The sequence below is a fragment of the Linepithema humile genome, chromosome 8 (genome assembly GCF_040581485.1).
Source record: "Linepithema humile isolate Giens D197 chromosome 8, Lhum_UNIL_v1.0, whole genome shotgun sequence".
In the NCBI taxonomy this organism is placed as follows: domain Eukaryota; kingdom Metazoa; phylum Arthropoda; class Insecta; order Hymenoptera; family Formicidae; genus Linepithema; species Linepithema humile.
The window spans coordinates 4980488-5006484 of record NC_090135.1 but is presented as its reverse complement, the minus strand read 5'-3'; the positions used below and the strand labels follow the sequence as shown (position 1 = coordinate 5006484).

Below are 25997 nucleotides of genomic sequence, written 5' to 3'. Positions count from 1 at the left end.
ACGTAATAATGTTAGTATACGTAACTTTTTCGGCCCTTAATCTATCAACAAGTCCGATAACATCTGAAGAACGAGAAATGGCACATAAAATAGAATCTATGCTGAAAGAAATGCGCAATGAGAGATACAAAATGGAAGTAGAAGAATCTTTAGATTATGAAAACGATAACGATATTCCAACAGCAGAGCAATTCGAACTAGGAGATAAAGAGGAAGAAGGTGAGCTATGGACGCAAATCCTAAAGTTATATGTACTACAGATGGACGTATTCCGTATGAATATAAAAAAATGCAGTCGAATTTTGGAAAAGCAGTACAACAACAAGGCCAAGAACATTAGAAGAAGTAAAACAAAGATTTCGGAAAGTATATTCATTACATCAATTACGACGATGGGAAATTCAAGTGAATCAAGGTGGCAGTAGATTCGAAAAATTAAAACAAATTTCGGAATATACATTAAATAATTTTCATACAGCTCTTGAAAATAGAATTATTGTTCACGACGCTGATTTAGCTCGATGGGCTATTCGGGCACAGGAAAATTTAAATGTACCAGAATTTACAGCTTCATCGCGATGGATACGAAAATTTAAAATAATACATAATATTGTATCTCGTAAAATAACAAAATTTATAAGAAAAACATCTATATTGTCTAACATCGATTTTGAAGAAAAATGTAACACATTTATTGAAAACGTTAAATATCAAATAATAGAATATAGAGTTGAAAATATTTACAACAGTGATCAAAGCGGATTCCAATTAGAACTTCATGCCGGTCGTACATTGGCATATAAAGGAACAAAAAAGATTGAATCTGCAGTACAATCCATATCGGCAACTACGCATAGCTATACTATACAACCTACTGTTTCAGCCGATGGTAGATTATTATCGCCTCTTTTTATTGTACTGAAATAAGTTAGTGGAACATTTCCCAGAGTGCAAGAAACAATGTTTAAGGCACCTAATATTTTTGTTAAGGTTTCGAAATCCGGAAAATTAAGCGCAATACAGCGCATTATTTTAAAATTTGGTTGCAAGACGTACTTTTTCCAAATGTAGGTCCAAAATCTGTTTTACTACTAGATTCATGGACTAAACTTTGGTCATTGTCCAAATATTATTCAAAAATCTAAACCAGAATCTACAGAAGATATTATTTTGTTGACTATACCAGCTGGAACAACAGGAAAAATACAACCATTGGATGTATATGGTTTTCGTTTGTGAAAGAATTTTATTAGACACTTTTCTGATACTGTAATGCTTTTAGGTCTGGAAGTCAATCTGCATGCAAGAAACACCATTTTAAAATTACAGTCATTGACTCAATTTTCATCGCCAAAATTCAGAAATTTATTGAAATACGCATGGTATAAAAGCGGGTACGTAATAAATAAGCCCGAAGAATTCGAAACACCAGTGGAATTTTGTTTCCATAAACAGTCAAAACCAACATGCGATATTTGTGGCGCACCTGCAATAATTACTTGCGCATGGTGCAAAAAGTCACTTTGTATAAATCACTTTTTTCACGAACATCACCTTTGTGATACGTTTGTTCCATAAATTCATCTGATTTTAATATATGTTAATATATGTATTATATTCAATATATGTAGTATGTTATTGTTGAAGGTAAAGTTGTAATTGTTTCGACATATATTATTATAAAAGAAATAAAATAATAAACAAACAAATGTTTCTAGTATTGATTAATAGAAAAACTTGAAATTAATTGGATTTTTTTGCATTACCATTGAAAAACAATAAATTGCATTTTAATTGTAAGATTTTTATTTATTTATTTCTCTTTCGATATAATCCACTCTTAAAAAAGGCATGAAAAATCGATACTCGAATGTATCAAAAGTATTGTTGACGCTTATCCGCGACGCTGATTGGTTATCTCGATTATCCTGACAGTTTGATAGTTTAAGAGCAAAGATTATTTTGACGGTTATTTAAAATTTTAAAAATTTTATTAAAATATTTAGATTTTATAATTATTAAATTATTATAATAAGTGCACGGGCGCAGCGCGCGCTTGTATTGTTTTAGTATAACTATAAAAGTGTAATATAGAGGAGATGCCTTGGCAACAACTTTAGTGAACTTAGTTCTTTGATCAGAACATTTTTCCGAATACTTCATAACATGCTAATCTTTATTTCTAATTTTATTCATCTTATCAATTACACATGCGCGACAAACATCAATTACACAAGCGGCACAAACGATGCGTTATGCATATATATGCATATATCGCAGCGCGACGCATATAGTGCGACATTGACAGCTCATTTCTGAAAGATGCGATTTTGAAACATAATTAAATCATATATGGTTGTATTCAGCGTAAAAAATGCTACAACTTTTGTCATAACAAAAATTTTGAAATTTGTAAAAATAATAAGAAGAGGTGAGAGTAAATTAAAAAATATAAAATTTTTTAAAAATCGAGCTACGCGGTTATAAAGCTCATAAAAGACCATGCAACTTTTATTCGAAACATTTTTTGATATCTCTTACAGTTTTGACGATATTCAGTCAAAACCAAAAAAACCGTTTTAGCTTGTAGGGGTTGTTTCAACCCTAAACGTGTGAGAAAGCACATAAAAAAAAATACGTGTCTCTTATTTTGAGCTACTTTACAACATATTTAAAGCTCGTCAAAATCGGAGGGGGACACTTAGGTCCCTTTCCTTGTAAGTGTTATCTGTTCCAATGCAAAGTGCATAATAAGAAATTCATATGAAAACTTTTATTTTAATTAATAAAATTAATGAAACTTTTTTTTCAGCCGTATTTAGCAATAGATATTTTTCTACGGATTTATTAAGAAATTGTATGTAAATTTGAAATTAAAATAAATTTAATATATAAATTGCAGAATAAATATTGTTTAAGATTTCTTTAAAAAATAAATTAAAAGGAAAATAAAACGATTAATCGATTTTTCGATTTCTTTTTAGTAATATAATCGACACTTTTATGAGTTTTTTTTCTTTTACTCAATATTAAGAATATCGAGTTATTTTTGAAAATCGCCCATCCCTAGTATACAGGCACTGCAGCTGCAAGCGAGCCGTAAGTAGATAAGTGTAACGCAGTAGTTTTGCGCGAAAGATCCACCGCCTTCTAGCGCTGGATCTAATTATATTGTTGTTCTATTTTCTTTCTACTGCCCAGAAGAAGTGCGTGAATTTTTCTCTGGAGCAGAATAAACTTACTTTTACAAAAGCACTATCGCGTTTTACATTAAGTGAACCACACCTCTCTACATGAAATTTATGAATATTTCCAACAGAGAATAGTAAAGAAAAGAAAAAATTTATTTCTTTGATTGAAAAACATGGTTCAAAGCGTAAATCTGTAATTGGTAGATCTAGATTATTAAATCTTTTACATCTGACAGCTAGACACTTTCCTTCTTATATTGAAAAAGATGAAAATCATCCAGCAGAGCAAAAAAATGTATTGTTTGTACTACAGGAGCGAAAAAAATATCAAACAAAAAATCTAGATTTGAATGTAAAGAATGTAACATCGGGTTCTGTGTAAGTGATTGTTTTGAGAATTATCACACAAAAACAAACTTTTAGTGCATTGTTATTTACTAAAATCATCATTTCAAATAAAAATTAAAAAAAAACCCGTCTTGAAAGGAGTAGATATACTAGGGGGGTTCTAACCCAGGAGCAATGAGTGGGGTGCGGGTAAAGAGGGGAAGAGTTTGAGGGGGCGGGGGTAATTTTGGAGGAGAGAGGGTAATGACGTCATTGTTTCGGAAAAGAGGAGGTAATTTTGGAGTGGAAGAGGTCGTTTTGGAGGAGAGGGGTAATGTTTTCTTAAAATTGGAGGGGATAATGTTTGGTATCAGATTACAGGGGGGTATCAGGTTACACAAAGGCGGTAATTATTTTTCTTAGAATTGGAGGGGGTAATGTTTAGTATCAGATTACTCATCGCTATTTTTAGAACAAAAGCCCTTAGCAACAGGCAACCGTCATCGTTATTTTTAGAACAAAAGCCCTTAGCAACAGGCAGCCGTCATCGCTATTTTTAGAACAAAGGCCCTTAGCAACAGGCAGCATTTGGCGCCGTCACCGCTATTTTTAGAGTTTGCATGTTCGTGCAGGTTTACGGATCGCTATTTTTAGAATACAGTCATTGTTATTTTAGAATAACAAGCGGGATATATAAAGCAAGTGAGAAAAATATGAATCTTCAAAGTCATTCGCAATGGAGAAGGAGCGCGATCTTACCGTACGAGCAGCGAATATCAAAACGTTGGGAGAGTTCCTCCCATGGGACTATGAGTGCGATGAGTACCTCGATTCTCTGAGGGAAAAATGTAGCAAGAAGCAACGAACCGGAGTAATTCACTCTTTGGTGGCGCAAATAGTGCGTTTAAAGGGTGTGAGGAAGACCATTCAAGAGCGTTTTCTACCCATCGGTGGCGGATACGGAACCCAGAGAAGATTCACCTGGAAAGAAATCGAGACGGCCTTCAAGAATCGAATACTAATCGGTTATCAATTCCGACTACATCGATCCACGCGAATTTTTGGAAGAGATAAGAAATACGATCATCGAGCGGATCCAAAGCGTCAAGGTGGAACACAACAGCGTCAAGGTCAACACCGCGTTCAACGGGGAATTCATCGAAGGCGACAAGACTGCCGTAAAGACCATTGCAACCAAGAACCGCGAGCTATTTCCAACAACCGATGTACAAGAGTGGTACACGAAGCATATGGTTGACGTCATCCTGGCGTCTTTGGAAGAGTTTCAAGAACGCGACAGCGGATGGGCATTGTCACGTATCTTGGACCTCACCATTAACATCAACAAATTCAATCCTCTACGCGCGGGATGCCACATTCAGTTACGGAAAATTATACTAAAAAGGGCGGTGGTCAACGTGCAAACAGCGGACAATGCGTGTTTTGCGTGGGCAGTTGTCGTCGCTTTACATCCAGCGGAAAAACACCTGGAAAGAACAATCGAATATCCACACTATTCAACGGTACTGAAACTGTGTGATATAGAGTTCCCCATGACACTTCCGCAAATATCAAAATTCGAGAAATTGAACACTATCTCCGTCAACGTCTTTACCACCGAAGACTCCAAAATCATCCCTTTGCGCCTCGCCGACGACAAGATGGAGAAGCATGTCAACCTTCTCTATGTGCCTGGAAACAACGAGGCACACTTTGTGTGCATCAAGGATCTGTCTCGGCTAATGAGTTTACAATTAAACAAGAAAAGATGTAAGAAGTACATTTGCGATCGGTAAATAAAAAAAAAAAAATACACGTATACAATTTTTATTCATAATGTTAATCATACAATTTATTACAGGTGTCTACACTATTTCCAGACGAGTGAGAAATTGTCAGTCCACAGCATCGACTGCGGGAAGATGAACGACTGCAGTCATTCTTCCCAACAAAAGACAACAAGCTGACGTTCCGCAATTATAACCGGAAGGAGCGGCTACCGTTTGTGGTGTACGCCGATCTGGAATGCACGCTGGAGAAGGAGAAAGAGGGACAAAACCGTACCACATACGCCTACCAACATCACAAGGCGTTTAGCGTAGGATATTATATAAGTTGCGCTTACGATAACTCATTATCTAGTTTTAAGTCTTATCGCGGTGAGGATTGCGTAGCGTGGTTCGTCAATGAACTCCACGATTTGGCACACCACGTGAAAGTGATCCTTACCACCGTCGTCCCCATGGCGGATTTTACGCGGGAGGAATCGGAGGAATTCTGTAGTGCCGTAAATTGCCATGTATGCGAGAAACCGTTCGCACCGGAGGATACGCGGGTGCGCGATCATTGTCATCTCACCGGGCGCTACCGAGGTCCCGCGCACTCGTCGTGTAATTTAAATTACAAAGATTCCCACGTTATCTCGGTAATTTTTCACAATTTATCCGGTTACGACGCGCATTTTATTATTAAAGACGTTGCCAATGCCTTTGAAGGCAGCATCGAATTGTTACCGTTGACAAAAGAGCGATACATTTCATTCACTAAAAACGTTAAAGATAAGGAGAATCAAAATTTCAAAATTTGCGTCAAATTACGGTTTATTGATTCGTTTAAATTTCTCGGCACCAGTCTGCAAAAATTAGCATCATATCTGACAACGGACGAATTAAAAATTTCACGTTCCGAATTTAGTCATTTATTTGCGGAAAATTTCAATCTGCTTAGGCGGAAAGGCGTGTTTCCCTACGACACCGATTGTTCGGTGTTTACGATTGTTGTATTCCGAGACTAATCGCTGTAAATCGTCGATCCATCTGTACGATCTATTGAGCGTAAAAAATTTTCACATCTCGTTCTTTAGCGTGCGGTTGAATCGCTCCACCATCGAGGCCTTTATAATCGTATACGTCGAGTAATGATTGATGTCATGTTTTTCGACAAGTTTCTGAAAATCTCCGTTGTAAAATTCTTTTCCTCGATCGGTTTGCAAATTTTTTGGAGTTCTTTCGTTATCTCGAAATATCGTGGAAGACGCTTTGCTCGCTTCGATTCCACCTTTGGTTTTTAACGGAATGGCCCACGCGTACTTGCTCAGCACATCGATAACGGTTAGAATGTAGTTGTAGCCGTTGTTGGATCGCGAGTACGGTCTCATCTCGACTATGTCGACTTGTTACAAGTCATCGTATCCTTTTACAACAACAGGTCTGCGTTTAAAGTTTCTTCTCGCTGATGTGTGAAGTTCATTCACGAGCAATCTTTTCTCCAAACTCGCATTGTTTTTCATTTTGATTCTTTCAGTTCGTTCTTTTTTTTTCATGAAGCTGCATAATATTATTTTTTAAAACACTATGAAGATCTTTAATCTCTTGATTAATCATCTGACTCATCAATTGCTCATTTTAGCAATTTTTCTGTTTATTTGCGATATATCCTCATTGAGGAGAGCCCTCACATCATTAATTGCCGAATTTATGCGATTTTCCATGTCTGATAATAGTCTTGAAGCGACGATCCAGGTGTAACTTGTTGACGGCATCGGTGTCGACTTCGGGGCTGGCGAGATGTCTGATTATACGCGACTTGGCGTCGAAATCTTGACCATTCATGCAGAGACTATTTTCTCATACGTGATTTCTAGAAACTCCACCGCTCCACCGCGCTTCTCTCTTCGCGTCACCTTTTACAAGCTGTATTCCAAACTTATTGATAGACATTCCTGCAGCATTGCACAAGTGCTACTGGCGATAGTTGAAAAGCTGTGATCAATTTATAATCAGACCCGCTTCCCGCAGTTCCTCGATTATCGACAGAAACTCGTTGTCGTGAGCGTTGTTTCCCGCCTGATGGGAGGCATCCAATAATCAAAGACGATCGACTAATTCGTTCGGATCATCCCAGTGCACGTAATCGACCGCGTTGTTGGTCACGGTCATGGTTTGCGGTGTCACGTTTCGTCTCGTGCTACACTTGGGTAATGCGTGACGAGTCATCACACCTCCACCTCTCTTGTTGAGATGCATCAGAAGTGCAATGATATTTTTATATTTGTGCCCTTTATTTCCCAAAACAGGTAAATGCGCGTTATGGCCGCGTCTGTGAGCGTTTGTCGCCAAAAGTATGCTCTTGTATTTCTGTTTATTATCCTCCGTGTACACCACATCGTCGGGATGTCTTTTGAATATTAATTCATACAGACCGGGCGTACCAGTGTATTTAACGTCGTTCACAATTATGTTATCATTTTTATCAATGTCAAAGCGCTTGTCTCCTAGCTGCGTTCCCTCGTTGTTGTAGTACACTCCGTAAACATTATCAATATTGTTATCACCGCTCAAGAGGGCTCCGATGTACTCTCGCCCGAGCCGGTCCAAATGGCTGTGCAGCGCTTCCCGACCATCGGACGTTTGCATCGTCTGTCTCACGGATGTTACGAAAGACGGGTCCGTGGTTTCGAACACGTTTTCGGTCAGTAAATTTGTCGGCGCTTTAAACACCAATTTTTGCGACTGGAACGGAGTCGAGGCTTGTATCGGTGACGTCAACGGAGTCTGTATTCGTGTCCTTGTATCCGTGTCGTCAACGAGGTACGCTTGATTTTCTTCTTCTCGGAGCTCGACCGCTTTCGTTTGATGTCCGGTTCGTTTTTAATCTCGAGATCGTCAACTGAATCATCGTCACCCTTGATGTTCTCGACAGGCCCATTGAATGCACATCTTTGGTACCTCTATCGAACGACTTTAAACAACTCTTTAGCACCTCTATTGAACGACTTTAAACTCTTTTACCTCATTACATACCTTACAACTCTTTTACCACATTAGATATGGTGAAGTATCTCCTCTAGAGAAAAATCATATTTCATGATTAGAAATTATGAGTTTTGAATAGATAACCCCCGTAAGGTAGCCACACAGATTTGCAACACATCTAAGGGATGTACTATAAAAATGTGTCGGAGGCTGGGACGGTCACAAGTCCACGCAAGATATTTGACGGAAGCGTTACGTTAGCAATGGCTGCATTATACACGTTAGAAATTCACGGGATTAGTGAATTGTTGTTAACTTTAATGGACCAGGTGATTGTGCTGCGTACCGCAATATATCAATTTGAAGACGTTGCACGACAGGTGCAACAGCAGGCCCCCGGATCATTCCGGATTGATTACGATATTTATAGAAACGGGAATGGAGTGATGCTGGTGTCGATGTAAGTATTGCTAGCTGATATTATGTATGAAATAATTACTTTCTAATTTTATATTATATTATTTTACTTGCAGGCAGCATATGCGGGAGGATCTGGCAATGGCCGTATGACAAGTGGAAATTTTAACAACAATGTTCCAACAAATGGAACATGATGCGGCGCGCACCGTCGAAGTATTATAAGCGGTGACGGAAACGCTTTCAATGGGTGACTTTTTCCAGTAAGTATCACATTTAATAAGTATCATATTTAATATTTAATATTTACAGATTATTAATAGAATCTTTTTTTTTGTTACAGATGATATCAAGTGGATTTTTTTTTATTGTATAATATTATATCTTTTCTCTATATTATTATTTCTTGTAGATTTTTATTATACACACACACACACACACACACACTTTGTATTTCAAAAAAACATAAATAAATTTTATATTTTAAATAATATATAATATTATTTTTCCTTCTTATTTTTCCTCTCATCCTAAAAATACACGTGTACATATTAAGCTTAGATTTAAAGTTATTATAATTTTTAATAATTCTTTTAATGTAACTCATTACATTTTATCACAGCTAATTTAAAATATATTCCAAATAAATTTTTATAAAATATATTATAGCGCCTTTTTTACCTTTCTCCCATCTTTAAGTTAGAAATAAGTTTATGGTATACTATAGACAGTTAAAGATGTATAAAATGAAATCGTTAGGAATCATTCACCGAACTTAAGAGCGATTGCTCCCGCGGTAACTTGATGCGCGCGTTGTAGGTTAAGTCAGTATAGTGGATAAGATGAGACGGGAAAATAAAAAAGATAGTTTAATTACAATTGAAATAATATTTATTAATATATAATACACAATTTTCACAACTCCGCAAAGACCTAAGTCACCAGTTCACAATCAATTATATTATTCTTATCGAATAAATCGCTTTTGCGAATCGCCACGTGATTGGGGTCCTTCGCGATTTCTGAAAAGTGTGCGAACTTGACATCAACCATACCGGTGACGTTGTTCAACGAATGATTGATGCCGTCTACACAATATTCAAGTGCAAACATGTTACACGCGGTTCGGCTTGACATGATTAAACATAATGCTGATGTTGCCAGACGCATTACTTTTAGGTTGTTAATTTTTCCAAAACTTAACGTGCAGTGTCCAACGGTCTGAGACGGTACTTCGTCCACATCATTCTTAAAGAAGCTGGCAATGATGCCCCGTTGATTCATGAGTTCTTTCCATACATCATATGATAGATGTAGCTCCTTGCCATGGTTGTCACCGAGAGCGATTTCCACACGGCTCGGCGTTGAGACGTTGATTCCGATGTCGAGATACTTGTACCCAGTCTTCGTCAAATAGTATCTTCTACCCAAGATCCTAGATGATTCTTTTTCCATCTTTGGTGAATTACTTTTTTGATTTTTGTGAAAAAAGAAATTGTGAGTTTAAAAGTATAACAATTAAGTTTAAAGATGTAGCTAAAGAAACAAGTCGACTTACTCGTTGGATAATTTCAGCTTCTTTGCACCCTGCTGTTCGTTGATTTGATTATTTACGTTTGACATGGTGTAAAACATCGTTGCTAGTAAACGTCACAGCGAACTAGTAATTATCTTAATGATTTCGAACGACTGATGGTTCCTATTCTTTTTCACTTGCTTTATATACTCGCACACGGCACTAAAAATAGCGATGACGGCTGCCTGTTGCTAAGGGCTTTTGTTCTAAAAATAGCGATGATGCTTTCTGATACCAATTCTATTACCCCCTCCAATTCTAAGAAAAATAATTACCGCCTTTGTGTAACCTGATCCCCCCCCCCCCGTCGTAACCTGATACTTCCCTGTAATCTGATATCAAACATTATCCCCTCCAATTCTAAGAAAACATTACCCCCTCTCCTCCAAAACGACCGCCTTTACTCAAAAATTACCCCCACTCCTCCAAAACGATGACGTCATTACCCCTTCTCCTCCAAAATTACCCCCTCTCCTTCAAACTCTTCACCCGCACCCCCCTTATTGCCCCTGGGTTAAACCCCCCCTAGTATATCTACTAAAAGGTTAATCCGAGATACTGTCCTCAAACCCGGCGGGGATAAAAAGTTAAAACCAAATTATAAAGATCCCTATTTGGTGGCCAAAGTCCTGAACAACAATAGATATGTTGTCCAAGACATTCCAGGATTTAATATCACATCAAGGCCTTATAATTCGATATTATCGCCAAATCGGATGAAACCATGGATCAAAGCAATTATCTAATAGTTTAAGTTAATAATTGCGTTACTATTATATTTTTCTGTGCGTTAAATTTATATTGTTTGATATCCAGCGTATTATTTTTGTATTTAGTATAACAACATGTGATACTCTATTATTAAGTTACTTATCTCTAATTTTTAGTTGTACTTCTTTCCAGCGAGAAATGACTCATGAAATTGATGTCGAATCGACATCAATACGATGTAATATCGATGATTTCGACGTCAATTAGACATCAGTTTGATGTCGATTGATAACCCAGACAGCAGGATTTCCAGAAAGAGTTCAAAAAGTATTCTCTTTTTTGAATTCTTTATGATCTGCTAAAATGATTACAAAAAATGGTCTAAAAGTGCTCTTTTCTGAGTTCTTTAACAGTAAATCAAAAAGAGCTCACTGTGAACTTATATTTCTAACACAAAATAGTTCTTCATAATCAGCTCATTTTGACATCATATAATATGATGCGTGAAAACAAAAAACACGCATCACCCAACCTGACTCGGCTGGATTCTTGTTGGTCATTCATATATTGTTCGTCGATTATTCTCTTTGTTATTTATATTTACCCACAAAGTACTTTCCAAGTCTCGCAGTTCGCAGTGCATAAAAAACACGCAGTGTGTGAAATTGTTCCTGGTACAACGATCTCTGACGCAATTTTTTACATGTAATTTTTTGAGGTATATTTGTTTCCAGTAAACGAAAAATTATTGAAAGTTCAGAAATAGGATTGAAAATTATTGAGAAGAATTAAATAAAATTCAGCATCATCGTAAATAAATTCTTCTCAGTAATTTTCAATCCTATTTCTGAACTTTTAATAATTTCTCGTTTACTAGATTATATGCATAAAAAGCTCTTTATGATGAAATCAAAATGAGCTCAGAAGTCGACGCATCCGAGTACATTATGAGCACGTTCTAACCACCTTCTGATCTAAATTTATCAACTCAGAAAAATTTTTGGAACTCTTAAGAGTATTATATGAGGTCATCATGCTGTCTGGGAAGTCATTTCTCGCTGGGTTACACCTAAGTTATAAGAACTTGTGATTATTTTTTCTTTTTCCTCGAAATTTCAATTTGTATTAAGATACAGTTGGACTCAAGATTATGTTTTGAACCGTTAAGGTATTATGTTCTTAAGTAATGTATTCGATGTTATTTTTATGGTTATTTGAATATATTGTAACAGGAATTGCACAGAATAACTATCGTATATATCAAGAAAGAAAAACTTATATTTATGCACGTACAACACTGATAATAATACGCACTGAGAGTACAAGAATAAGAATACAGTTCAAGGAAAGATAACTAAACTACTACTCAAAGGAACTGCGAAAAAGAAAATAAGTAAGATACAGTATTACTACACCCGGATATTGCATAGCAGACGCCCATGCGCACCGATTGTCACGCGCCAAGCCGAAAGGGCGCCAAACACGAAATTCTACTTGTAACAGAATATTTATTTTGTATTTTTATACATTCGGGTCGAATGCCTATCAGGCTGGCCGAACTGTAAGGTTGAGGCTAACTCAACATTTATATTAGCACTTAAAGTATAATATGGGGGACCCAGGGCGGCCCACTTCACAAGCGATCCGAAACTACTCTGTAACTCTGTAACTCTGTAACAACTATCTTTCTCTCTCCATAACGAGTAAGTCGATTCATTCCCTTTTTTTTCTCTTACTGGTATTTTTGTCATTATTATTTGCTCCGTCCTTATTTGGTTTAAAATTTTTCATTATCAGTGAGAACCAAAAATTCGCCGCGACCCGTCTCCAAAAATCGTCGGAGTCGTTCACGAGTAGACATTTCCACATACATACTATGCTTAGCCGTTCTTCTCTCTCCGTATTTTAGATACGCGGCGAGAGTATCCGTAAAACCCATTAGAAATAGGCAAAACCGGTCACTTGTTAACTCACGTACAACAACAACACAACACGCAAATCGATTCACTACCTGCGTTACAACCGATTCCTCAGGAACCTTCTCAATCTCTCGCCGTGTTCGATCTTCGACCACCTCCTACTCCTAGGTCTGTCTCTCCGATCCTTGAAGAGCTCCTGGAATACAGACCCCCTTCACCTGTCCATTTCCATTCTCCTGCAGTAGAGACTCTACTGGAAAAGTTCCCAAATAACGATCCAGGATTTGATAAGATATCCGTCAACTCCGAAGCCACCACCATCGAATATATCTAGCCTCCTCCCTATCTTCCTCACCCTGTATTTACAGGGTTTGATTTTCTAAATTTAGTCCTTTCTCCTGAGGAATGACACTCACATTCACACAATTGTAAGAAAAACACAAGAAAAAAATTAATACACATACCATATGTATATACTACATACGATTAAGAGTTAAGTTCTTTTATATCAAAACTATCAACTATCCGATTAAATGTTAAGCCATTAGCAAATTAAAATTTCGTTCTTATTCATTTAATTATACCCTCCTTGTTCCTCGTCACTCCTCACCCTTCCTTCTCAAATTGTGCACGAAGATTCCGTCCCGGGTAAAAGGGATTCAATTCCTTGACCCAAAAGGGAACCTGCGAGCGGTTGACTTGTCGACGGAATAAAAACGACTCTTCCAGTCGCTGACCCGTCGCAAGTCCTAAACGTACCACTCGGCTCGTGCAATCAGGCCCGCTTACATTAATCGCCGAGTCCAAAAAAAATCTTCTATCAGGACGTAACATTATATTACCGGTAGAGTCCGACCAAAAACATTTTTTTTAGTTTCGGCCGAAACCGAAAACGAATATTCGGTTTTTATTCAATTTCGGCCAAAATCGAAACAGAAACCGAAATTTTTGAAGGAGTTTTATAAAAAGCCATATAATTTAAAAAAAACCGTTGAAAAATGTGTAAAATTTATGTACTGTTTTTGTTTGAAATCATCAATTGATTTATGCTATAATGGATTCCCAGTTGTAAATAAGATCGACCAAACTCTTGTTGAAATCTTCAAAGGATTAACAATGAGACTTTATTTTTCTTGAACATAGGAAACATGAGGTTATAATCAATATAATGTGAATTATAATCGTTGTGTGTGTACATTTGACTCAATAGACGAAAAGTAATGCTCAATATAATAAAAAACGGAATACAAATGTAAATTAATTATTGATAATAGTTCACTGAAAATAAATAGATATCATTAAGTTGCTGAAAATAAATAGATATCATTAAGTTGCTGAAAATAAAGGTTATTATAGAGCATAGAATCCACAACAGTTCAGTGTCAAAATATGTAATTCTCAGTAACTCTCAATCTTGTCAAATTATATATTATCTTAAATCATGACTTATTCTGAACATCATGTTCAACGGATGAGTAATTAACTCAAACAATTCAGGCAAAATACGTCATTAGTAATAGAATTAAAATACAAAAACGTAGATAAGATATAAGCTTAAGCATAGACTCGTCATGAGTCTCAGGTTTCTCACATAAACATAGAAGTTAAATGATAGAGTAACGTTGTGAAAGATACAATATATATCATCAAGTAAGACATAACTAAATATCAAATCGAACAACAGTAATATGAGTGTTTTTGAGTATAATATTCACTAGAATATACGTAATCAATACTCGTATACTCGTTCTCAAGACAGTAATTAGAAATGGAATTATATAAACTCACCATAAGGAAATATAAGAGGAAAGACGCAATTTACAATTGAGTCTGGAATTCAATGTTGTTATAAAATAACTCACGAATAATCCAATTATTCGTTCCTCTCTTAGTCATCTAGACTCGTTCCTGTACATGGATATGGCATCGCTTCTATTGTGGTAATTACGTGTCCCAATGGCGAGGTATCTTTCTTTGGTTTTCAAGGCTCTAAAAATAGAGAAAAACAGCATGCGCCCCGAAAGGCGATGTAACTGTCTATCTTGCGAAGGGCCGTAAGCCGCAATGGCGTCGTAACGGTCCCTTGAACTGCGTAAAACAGTACGTGCAGCAATGGCACGTGAGTCGCTTAATTCGCGACAGACTGCATGCTCCTCAAGATTGAGGTGACAAACGCTAAGAATAGCGTAGAACAGCATACGCCCCGAAGGGAATATGTATCAGATTGCTTAATGAGCGCAATAAGATGCGCGAATGCAATATGTTAGTCACTTGAGAAGCGACGAACAGCATCGCCCTAATGGCGATGTAACGGCCGTTTAGTACAGCATAGAACAACATGTGCCCTACGGCACACGTAACGATACGCCTATATGGCGTTGCAACTTTCTATCAATAATGCAAAGAAACACGGTTGTAAACTGTACGTAGTACAACTGAACTCGTCGATCTTGTCGCGGATACGTAGAAGTATCAAAAACAGTAAAATGCGTATTAAGCGAGTATCGACCGCGATCACTTTTCTATTGTCTTCGTCTCCCTACCTCTCTTACCGCAAGCTCGGCAAGAGCCTCGCGAGCGCCGCTCGCGGCCGGCCGCCTCTCGTCTTTTTGCGATGCTAGAGCGCGAGCGCTCCTTTTCAAACAGTTTTAAAAATAAGATTTTATTAATATCTTATTAAAATATAAAGTATTTTTCACAAATAAAACGCAATATTACAAAATAAAAAATAATATATTATAAAGTAGAGTCCGACCAAAACCATTTTTTTTAGTTTCGGCCGAAACCGAAATTAAGCCGAAACCTTGATTTTTGGCCGAAACTGGCCGTAACCGAAACCGAAACCAAAATTTCGATCGGACTCTAATTATCGGTAACATTTATAGCTGTTCTAGCTGCACACATTCAGCATACAAGCTTACATAATATTCGCCACAAGTTCTCTTGTAACATGGGGCATGATTTTTGCACCTGTCTGTCGAGTTCATCTCATAATAATTTTATGGGGTTTAAATCGGATGATTTTGCAGCGATCAACCTATAACTTTGAGCATGTGCTGTCGTTCCAATTATTCCAAAAAGGTTTTGCGTAGCTTGAAAGTGTGTTTTGGGTCATTATCGTGTTGGAAGTTGAACTTTTTTCCAATCAATCAAATTTCTGGGGACAATATTCCCAGACAACACGCAAATCTTAAAGACATTTGAAAGACGTCCACCAAAAAATATCAGAAAAATGCCGTCTTTTGGACATCTTTCAGATGTCTTTAAGATTTACATGTTGCCTGGGTTGTTTTTCAGAATATTTTTATAGCTCTTTTTTCGAAATACTTGATTTTTGTAATATTAAGTCTTTTATTCGGCAAATGGACTTACTAAAACAGTCTCAAATAATGATTAAACTTCTGATATGTTTAACAGAACCCACACAACATTATGTCGTCTTATGTTCGTCTGAAAGACATCTTAAGGGGTTACCTGCAGTCAGTAATTTTGAAAAAAATCGATTTTGAGATTTAGCTATAGCTATAGCATCCGAGGAAGCAGGTTTATTATATAATCCTGGAATAGATAATTATGTGTAAGTTCCTCAAAAAAATTTTTATTATAAAATATTTCGTAAAAAAAATTTTAAATGCGTTTTTCTCAAAACTACGATTTCAAAGACGGTGATCACTGTAATTTAAAAATGGCTTAACCGATTGGTCTGAAATTTTTTGTGCTTATTTCAGATACAATTTATGGGTCCCTGATCGTAGGATTTTTTTTTCAAAAAACTTTTTTTTTTATAATCAAAAAACGCGATTTTTTTTCCCGAAAATTCAAATTTTTTTTAAGTCCGCTATTTTGTTAAAAACTAAAATTTCGCTAAAACCTTCGATCAGGGACCCGCTATACTCTTATATTAACTAATGCAATCGGGATTTTACATGAATCAGTCAAAAGCTACAGTGGTCACCGCAAGACATCTTTTTTTTGAGGACCTCTGGAAAAACCACCATCACACGCTTAAAAATCAATATTTTTGCATCAAAATTTTTTGTAATACTCTTAGAATATACGGCTGTCATATGCTAAAACTTATTTTTATAAATACTTATACAAATCTTCAAAAAAAATTCCCAAAAAAGTGCTTTTTTCGGCCTACTAAGTGTAGGTAACCTTTTAATATCACTCAGTCGTCTTACAAAACTGTCAGAGAGACGTATTTAAAACGTCTATGAGACGTCTTCTGCAACAATTTTCGACAATTTAGAAACGTCTTTGAGATGTCTCTTGATTTGTCTTATAAGACGTCTGTGAGACTTATTTTAAAATGCCCTTAAGACAAACGTTTTATTAATATGATGATTTTATGCTCAAGTAGCAAATGATCGTCATCTGATGTTTTTTTATCGTCATAATTGGTTATTATATTATATAATAACTAGTTATAATGATAAAAAAGCATCAAATGACGATCATTTGCTAATTGAGTAATTATTTTACATAGAATATTTTTAAACTTGTTATTAATATTTTATTATTAATATTTCTTTACATAACACTTTTAAATATACTTTTCCACAATACTTCTTATATAAACTATATTAAGATATATTGTTAAAATATAAAATCCAAATATACATATGTATATTTGTAATACTACTTATTTATGTCAGTTTTTTCAATAAATAATGGAGGCGATTTCCTGCGTGCTGCAACCATTCTTGGATAACTTTCTGCACTTAATAAAGATTGCAATTTTCTACCGTAGAAATGTAATCTGAAATCATTACAAAATTATGTTGTAACGGTGCAGCCCGCAAGCTGCATCGTTACGGCTACGGACCGTCCATCGTCCGTAGCCCACCAAGGGCGCATCGAGCGCCGATAAGCTTTTTGTCAAAAACAGCGGCGGTCAACCGCCGAAAATCCCCCACACCCGACCGTTCCGAAATTCCGTTTTGTGGGGGACTCGCCGCCGAAACCGCCGATGTTTGCCGATTCAAAGCCGTTCGGCTGCCAGCCGGGTATAAAAGACGCCCGGCTGAACGTCTTCTCACCAGACTCCGTTCGCTGATAGACAGCAAACATCCCTCTACGAGTGTCCTCGTAGTCCCAAACCGAGCATACTCGGTTTTTTCGTTATACCTGTTCCAGCATACGAGTATCCTCGTGTACCGCCGAGCGTCCTCGGTATTCTTGATTCCCGCATACAAATCTATTCGTATACCCGCCGAGCGTACTTGGCTCCTCTAGGCCACCGAACTTCGTATTGCGGGCATTTCCGCGTACCAAGCTAAGTCGCCGTTCTAAGATTCCGCCTTCGTACGAGCATCCTCGTACTCCCGCCGAGCGTAATCGGCAGCCTAATGGCCGGAGCACAGACTTTTGCATAAAGCATAAGGAAATTGATTGGTCCATTTCCTTATGCATTTGCTTATGCTTATATATAGACCAATCAATTTCCTTATGCTTATGCGTTATGCTTTATGTAAAAGCTTGTGCTCTCGGCTTAAGTCCTGCTATCGCGTTTATTCGCCGGGATTTCAAAACCGTAATCCGTCCGGCAAGCAAAACCGCGTCGACCAATCCGCGCCGCCGAATAGTCCGCATCGATCTACGATCGAACAGACTCGCGATACTACGAACGCACTCACCGACAAGCGCTCCGTCTTGTACCAACCGTTGCGACACGATCGCCCGCGCTTGCGCTCTCGCCGACCGCACCAGGACGCCTCACGTCATACTAAATAATTATTTCACCGCCGTTCAAATAATTATTTCATTATTACCGATACTTCACATTTATTTTCACGTATACTTCGCATTTATTTTTCGCCACCTTAAATAATTATTTCACCGCCGCTCAAATAATTATTTCACCATTAACGATATTTCGCATTTATCTTCACGCTACTCTGTATTCATTCCACGCCGCTTTAAAGAACTATTTCGCTATCACTTGTTAATTATTTCACCGATATTTGGCTATTTTGTATACTCTTTTGAATTCATCTTGCACACGCTTCGCATGTATACACGAGCATTGAAGCAGATCATTCGAGACAAACCATATCTACATCTTTCTGAATAAACGCTGTTTCATTATTTTGTTATAAACGAGCATTTGGTTTATTTGACATACCCCCAACCGACCGAACCTGGATTCCGGCGAGCTACTCCGCGTCCGCCGAAGCTCACACGGTTTCAATGTTTAAATTACAATTCTTTTATACTTTAATATTGAAAACTGTTGTTAAAATGTAAAGAATTAAATGTAACAATTGTTGCATTTAAATTATAAGATTGATCTAACAATTGCATATATTGATTTGTTTTTCATAATTGAAATTTATTTAAAGAAAAGTAACTAATTTACTGTGTTAATTATAACATACTTTTTAAACTTATGTTTATAATGTTTTTGTTTTTAATTACCTGTAATAATGCTAGCAAATGTTGTGTCTTTCGTTGGTGTTGATTGTTTTTTTCCTGTTCACGACTATCTTTTGGAAACGTTATCATCTAAAATAAATTTCAGAATATTTCTCGTCTGATTAGCATATGTAGTTCCTTCAATTGTTGAAATTTTTTTTTTCTGCAACATAAAAACCAGATGTAAAATAGTGATTAATTTATCCAGATAGGATACTAAATTCTATATTGAAATGCGCCGTGATAGTTTAGTTTTAAAGCAACATTGAATAAAAAACTTACAAACTGTTTTCTGATTTCCTTTGGCGATGCCACCTAAGGTAAAACTGATAAAATTAGTAAATAAATCTTTTTAAATCGTGCAACTTTTATCCAAAACATTTTTTTATAAAATTTATATTTTTCGAGATATTTGACCGTTTCCAGACTTTCACTGTAAAAAATTACTGACTGAGAATTCAGACAAAAGTGTTTGAAGTTTTCTTACAGTCACATTGTCTGAATTTTCGGACAGAATATTGTCTTAATTTCTAGCCACAGTTGTCTGAATTTCTGGCCACAGTTGTCTGAATTTCTAGCCACAGTTGTCTAAATTTTTGGCCACAGTTGTCTGAATTTATAGCCACAGTTGTCTAAATTTTTGGTCATGGTTGTCTGAATTTCTGGACACAGTTGTCTGAATTTTTGGCCACAGTTGTCTGAATTTATAGCCACAGTTGTCTAAATTTTTGGCCATGGTTGTCTGAATTTCTGGACACAGTTGTCTGAATTTCTAGCCACAGTTGTCTGAATATTTCTGATCTCAATGCCTGAATATTCAGACATTTTTGTCTGAATTTCTAACCAGTTGTATAAATATTTCTTGATCTCGTCTATATATTCAGTTATTTTTGTCTTAATTTCTAGTTAATAGTCTAAATATATCTGTTTTAAATGTCTAAATATTTGGACATTTAAATTTGAATTTCTATCCACCTGTTATTGGGTCTGTCTTTTTATTGCTAAACTGCTGCACTAGTTCAAACGTTCAGAGTTTATTTTTTTTTCTTTGTGGAGGAAAAAAGATAAACTTTAAACTAGTGCAGCCAGTTCAGCAATAAAAAACAGACTTAATGACAGGTGGACAAAAATTCAAATTTAAGTGTCCGAATATTTAAACATTTAAAACAGATATATTTAGACTATTAACTAGAAATTAAGACAAAAATAACTGAATATATAGACGAGATAAAGAAATATTTATACAACTGGTTAGAAATTCAGACAAAAGTGTTTAAATGTTCAGATATTAAAATTAAAAATATTCAGATTTAATGACAGGTGGATAAAAATTCAAATTTAAGTGTCCGAATATTTAAACATTTAAAAACAGATATATTTAGATTACTAACTAGATCTATAATCTTAAGATCTTAAGTGCTAAGTTACAGCTGCCTGAATTTTGCTTATTTTTTTAAGAAAAATTAAGTGTTTCTTTAATCTATGTAAATAGCATATATATTTAGATTTGAAACATATATATTAATAACACAGTGTATTTACAGTAGAGCCCATATACAGGGTGATCCATTTTAATCTATCACCCCAAATATTTCCGTTCCCTTGCATTTTACAAGAAAATGTTTCAGACAAATGTTGTATGGTTTCAAGGGGGCCATAAAATGATTTCATTGGTTTGACCTTGGATAGTCGTTTAAAGGTCACACAAAGGTCACCTTTAATTTCTTAAATTAAAACCTCCATTTTTCATTACATATTCTTATAGCTTATTTTGAGAGCTTTCCAAAACACTATAATAAAGTTATTTTCCATTAAGTATTTGTCGCGTTATGAGGTTTAAAAGTTACGATACTGCCGGCATTAGCGTTATCCGAGATAGTCTGCGAGCGGATAGTCTGCCATATCACAGATCTTCTTAAAAAAACTTTCTACGTATTGAGAAAAATGCTATGGTATCAAGAGAAATTAGACGTGGTTTGACTTAAGGAATATTTTTCCAAACTACTAGTCGAGTTCTTTTGTGTGACCAAACATTTTTAGAGGTCACATTGATTTCTCTTGATACCATAGCATTTTTCTCAATACGTAGAAAGTTTTTTTAAGAAAGTCTGTGATATGGCAGACTATCCGCCACATGAAATCGTTGATATAATACGTATTATAGGTGAGACTAGAGGCAATTATAAAGCTGCGGAAAGATTATATGCTGAGAGATTTCCTGATAGACGACATCCAACGCGAATGACAATAAAACATGTGGTTCATAGAGCTGAAAGAGGTGATTTAAAGAGGAAACGTCAAAAGACTGGAGCTGACGAAGTGAAAACGCTGGTAACTGTTGCTGCTATTCAAATGTATCCGCATACTTCCACGAGAAAAATTTAACATTAACATGGTGTACCACAATCAACTGTGAATCGCATTTTGCCAAATTATAAATTACATTCGTATCATATTACTTTGACTCAAGCATTGAAGAACGAGGATTTTATCCGTCGTGTAAGATTTTGTAATTGGGCTGAAAATCAAATAATACGAGATCCGTTATTCTTTCATTATATGCTTTTTTCTGATGAAGCCACATTTAGTAAGAGTAGAGGCGTCAACAGACATAACTGCTATTATTATTCTGAAGGAAATCCACATTGGCAACGGAATGAAGAATTACAATGGCAATGGTCTATTAATGTATGGGCTGGTATAGTAGGAGATTATGTTATTGGTCCATATTTCTTTCAAGCAAACCTTAATGCGCAAAGTTATTTATTTTTTTTGCAAAATCAGTTACCGATTCTTTTAGAGAATGTTGATCTTCAGACATGTAATCGAATGTGGTTTATGCAAGACGGAGCGCCTGCTCACAGAGCACGTGACGTCAGGGACTATTTAAATAATGTATTCGGAAGACAATGGATTGGTTTAGGTAGTCAAACTCAGGAGTGGCCTCCTAGATCTCCGGATCTGACGTCATTGGATTTTTTCTCTGGGGATATGTTAAAGAAAAAGTGTACGAGACTGAGCCGACGACTATTGAAAATATGCAACAACGTATTCGTAACGTGTTCAGAAGCATAATACCAACTGTTCTTAATAGAGTGCGTAACAATTTTCATAAAAGATTGTGTTTATGTATCCAACAAGGTGGACGTGTCTTCGAACACCTTCAATAAAATACTTAATTATTTTTAAATACGCGCGCGCGCGCGCGCGCGTACACACACACACACACACACACAAGAGATGTAAATCTAACCGTGCAACCTCCACGTGGTACATCTTGGATAATGCTAATGCCGGCAGTATCGTAACTTTTAAACCTCATAACGCGACAAATACTTAATGGAAAATAACTTTATTATAGTGTTTTGGAAAGCTTTCAAAATAAGCTATAAGAATATGTAATGAAAAATGGAGGTTTCAATTTAAGAAATTGAAGATGACCTTCGTGTGACCTTTAAACGACTATCCACGGTCAAACCAATGAAATCATTTTATGGCTCCCTTGAAACAATACAACATTTGTCTGAAACATTTTCTTGTAAAATGCAAGGGAACGGAAATATTTGGGGTGATAGATTAAAATGGGTCATCCTGTATATATTAATAACATATATATTAATAACACAGTGTAATTACCAAACATTAATAACCATTACCATTAATAACATATATATTAATAACACAGTGTAATTACAGTAGAGCCCATCTGGAACGCCGCGATTCATAAACCTGGAGCGCATTGGATAATTTAAGAGCTTTATTATTAATTCCATTGTTTTTCCTGGTGGATTCCATTGCTTTACTCCCTTTCTGAGGGTTTATGCCAAGGAAACATCTGAAACACAAATATCACATATGCCTATGTCATTCAAGGTACATAAACACTAATAGTGAAATATTTATTCACTAAGAAAAATGGTTTTATTATATTAACAAAATTCTTCTGGTTGACCGTATTTTAGTTAAACGAAACAAAATTTCTGGTTATTGTCACAAAATTTTACATCTTATATCAACACCGTTTGGTTAACTTTACTATAAGGATCTGAATAAGTGTTTTTTTGTTGGTTCTACAAAACTTCTTGTTATATTTACATAAATCGTAGCGCTCTGCAACAGTTTCGTCATCACTCACTAAACGGTTAATCAACTGTTCGCCGCATTCATTTGTTACACTACTACTGCGCCCTCGCTACTCACGGCGTGAATCGCGCGCATTAGATCTTTCGCGAAGCAATAGCGCTGAGCAGTCAGAACAGTCTCAACTGAGCTCGCTAAAGTTTTATGTCGCGTCGTAGATCCATTACGGAATATTAGTTAGGCTGATGGCAGAGAACGAAAAGTAAATAATTTAAAGTGATTATAAATGATATTAAGTGATTACAAGTGATATTAAATAATTTAAAGTGATTTAAATAGGATGGAATTTAACAGATTTAATAGAATCTTCTGGTAATTCCAACAACAAATTTGTTTCGTCCATTTTTGAACAAACATACCAGTAGAATCAATCAGAATTTCTTATAATACAATAAAACTTTTTCCAGTGTTGGTTTTTTAAATTACTGCACATACCTCTGCATAAACTGCAAGGTGGCATCAATGGATTTAGGATAGCGGAATCCAAAAACAATATAACATAGGAAGACCGTTAGGAATCCCTCCAAAATATTTGCCACTTTGATTTGAAATTCTTCTCAAATCACAACATCACACTTAGCGGCATAATCAAATAAGGATTGACCTGCAGGAGAAATGCAGAGGAATGCAGAACAATTAATAAAAGTGGACAAAATTATGTATGTAAAAACACTATCACTCTTTACCTCTTATAATCATGATACAGCCCATGCAGTGTTCTTGGGCAGCTTCCAAGACCTCGTTTTCAGAGCATATTTTCTGCAAAATACAAAGTAATTATCAAAAAATGTTTTTCAATATATTAATCATGCTCAAAAATTATTTTAAGTAAAGTTGCTAAATAAAATTTTAAGAGTTCATGTACATTCAATAGAACAAACAGATCAGTGGACTTCTCTTTCATGTACATTACGAGGAGAGGAACTACTGCTTTTGCACTTGGTTCATTGGAACGCTCAGTTTGTGCTGCAGTATTCATTTCTTCTAACAAATTCTGCATTTGCATATACTGAGAGCCTTTTGATGGTTTTTTTTCCTCATCAGCGCAGTACAAGACCATAAATTCTACAAAGCAATTGGCGCCTTTAAGTGCCTTAAACCATACTGAATGTACATTTTTTCCAAGGAGCAGCGAAGCATGCTCATAAACAAATAAGGTAGTGAGCATAACTGGTCATAAAGTAAAAAGATCAGTCCACTGTTCCTTGGTCTTCGTTCTATTAATGGAGTGTCTCTGTAAAGCGTAGGTATCACGGAGTAGAGTCTTGACTTGCTCTGCCATTTCACCAATAATGTAATGCTCCATAATAGCCTTCTTCTTCTCTTCTTGACTAACAGGATTCTCTATTTCAGGCTCCCACATGCCTTGCGCACACCCATACTCATCAAAGCGCATGGGAGGATCGTCAACAGTAGCATCATCTCTCACAAGTTTTCTTCTATTAGCTGCTGCCTGTTTTTTTTGTCCTTCTCAGTGTTATCCTTCTTGTAATTAACCATGTTATATACTGATTTGACAAAAGCATTAAAATTGTCTCCAGCAACATTTCCTCCCATGCACACTTGAAAGGCGTATTCAATCACCTTGTCACGAATAGAGCAGCAATATCGTCGGATAATCCCAGTGTCGAATTGTTTATTATTATAGCAGTGTGTTGCCAATAATTTACAAACATCCAACTTTGATTTAGCTAGCTGCTTGATCTTCTTTGCTTTATCATCACATTTGAGGGCATCATCGATCATGGTGGCAAGCCTTGTGATAGGAGGCTGGACTCTCTGAGACATATCTAGACTGAGTTCTGAACAGTTAAAAGTAAATGCAGTGATAAGCAAGGAAATACATAATTGGGAATATCTAGATACATGATCATTTGCATATGTACTACGTAAGAGAGAGCTGAAAAGAGAAAGTAATACTGTAAATCTCACCTAAAGTTGTTTGCTGATGGTCGATTTTTTGACTATTTGGGGTAACAGGAAACCTAACCACTGTTGAAGACTGACTGTTGATCACAGTTGAAGGACCAGCATCAATTCTGGTTTTCTCAGGCCACTCACTTCCCAGTGGGAGTACCATCACACATAAGTACGTGCCTACTGGTGTATTGTTTGCCATGTCCAGCAGCACATCATCGTCATCAATTTCAGCCCCATCTGTGTCATCGTAAATCTGAGGCGTGATGAACACATGATACAATTTGTACAGTTAATTTCTTTTGACAATGCATAAGTTAAAAATTACTATAACTAACACTCACAGATGTCAATTCAGGAACTTCCTCCAAAAGCAGTTTAAGTACAGCTTTTTCTTTTAATTCAAACACATTGTTAGCTGAGATAGTGTATCGCTGTGTTTTATCTTTTGTCACTAACTTGAAAATGGGCATACTATTAAAATGAAGAATGAAAATAGATAGGATGGGTTCTAAATCCTCTTCTATTAATAAACAATCTTTATCTATCTAAATACCAGTTCTTGCGGAAAGCACTTTAATATGGTTAGATTAGATTAGGTGGTATATATATTCAGATGATATAAATT

The 25997-nt window shown here is 36.1% G+C and overlaps 1 protein-coding gene, 1 long non-coding RNA gene and 1 pseudogene across 2 annotated transcripts; all 3 read left to right on the top strand.

Annotated features, from left to right (window-relative positions):
- The first annotated feature begins 226 nt into the window (after window positions 1-226).
- LOC137001733 (uncharacterized) lies at window positions 227-4767 on the top strand. Its single transcript, XM_067360850.1, has 2 exons — window positions 227-251; window positions 296-4767. Exons 1-2 carry the CDS (start codon window positions 227-229, stop codon window positions 925-927), a joined length of 657 nt encoding a protein of 218 aa, XP_067216951.1. The 3' UTR covers window positions 928-4767.
- Window positions 4768-6873: 2106 nt separating this feature from the next.
- LOC137001578 (uncharacterized) lies at window positions 6874-9223 on the top strand. The gene is made up of 3 exons (XR_010891554.1): window positions 6874-8732; window positions 8806-8952; window positions 9033-9223. It is a non-coding gene; the product is annotated as an uncharacterized lncRNA (long non-coding RNA).
- Window positions 9224-21478: 12255 nt separating this feature from the next.
- On the top strand, window positions 21479-22748 carry LOC137001488 (uncharacterized; annotated as a pseudogene).
- The last annotated feature ends 3249 nt before the right edge of the window (window positions 22749-25997 follow it).

Bases quoted from the DNA above. Each gene is read 5' to 3' on its own strand.
- LOC137001733 (XM_067360850.1), top strand. From the start codon at position 227: ATGGACGCAAATCCTAAAGTTATAT. The intron at 252-295 runs GTACTACAGATG...AAAAAAATGCAG, and splicing joins CGCAAATCCTAAAGTTATAT to TCGAATTTTGGAAAAGCAGT.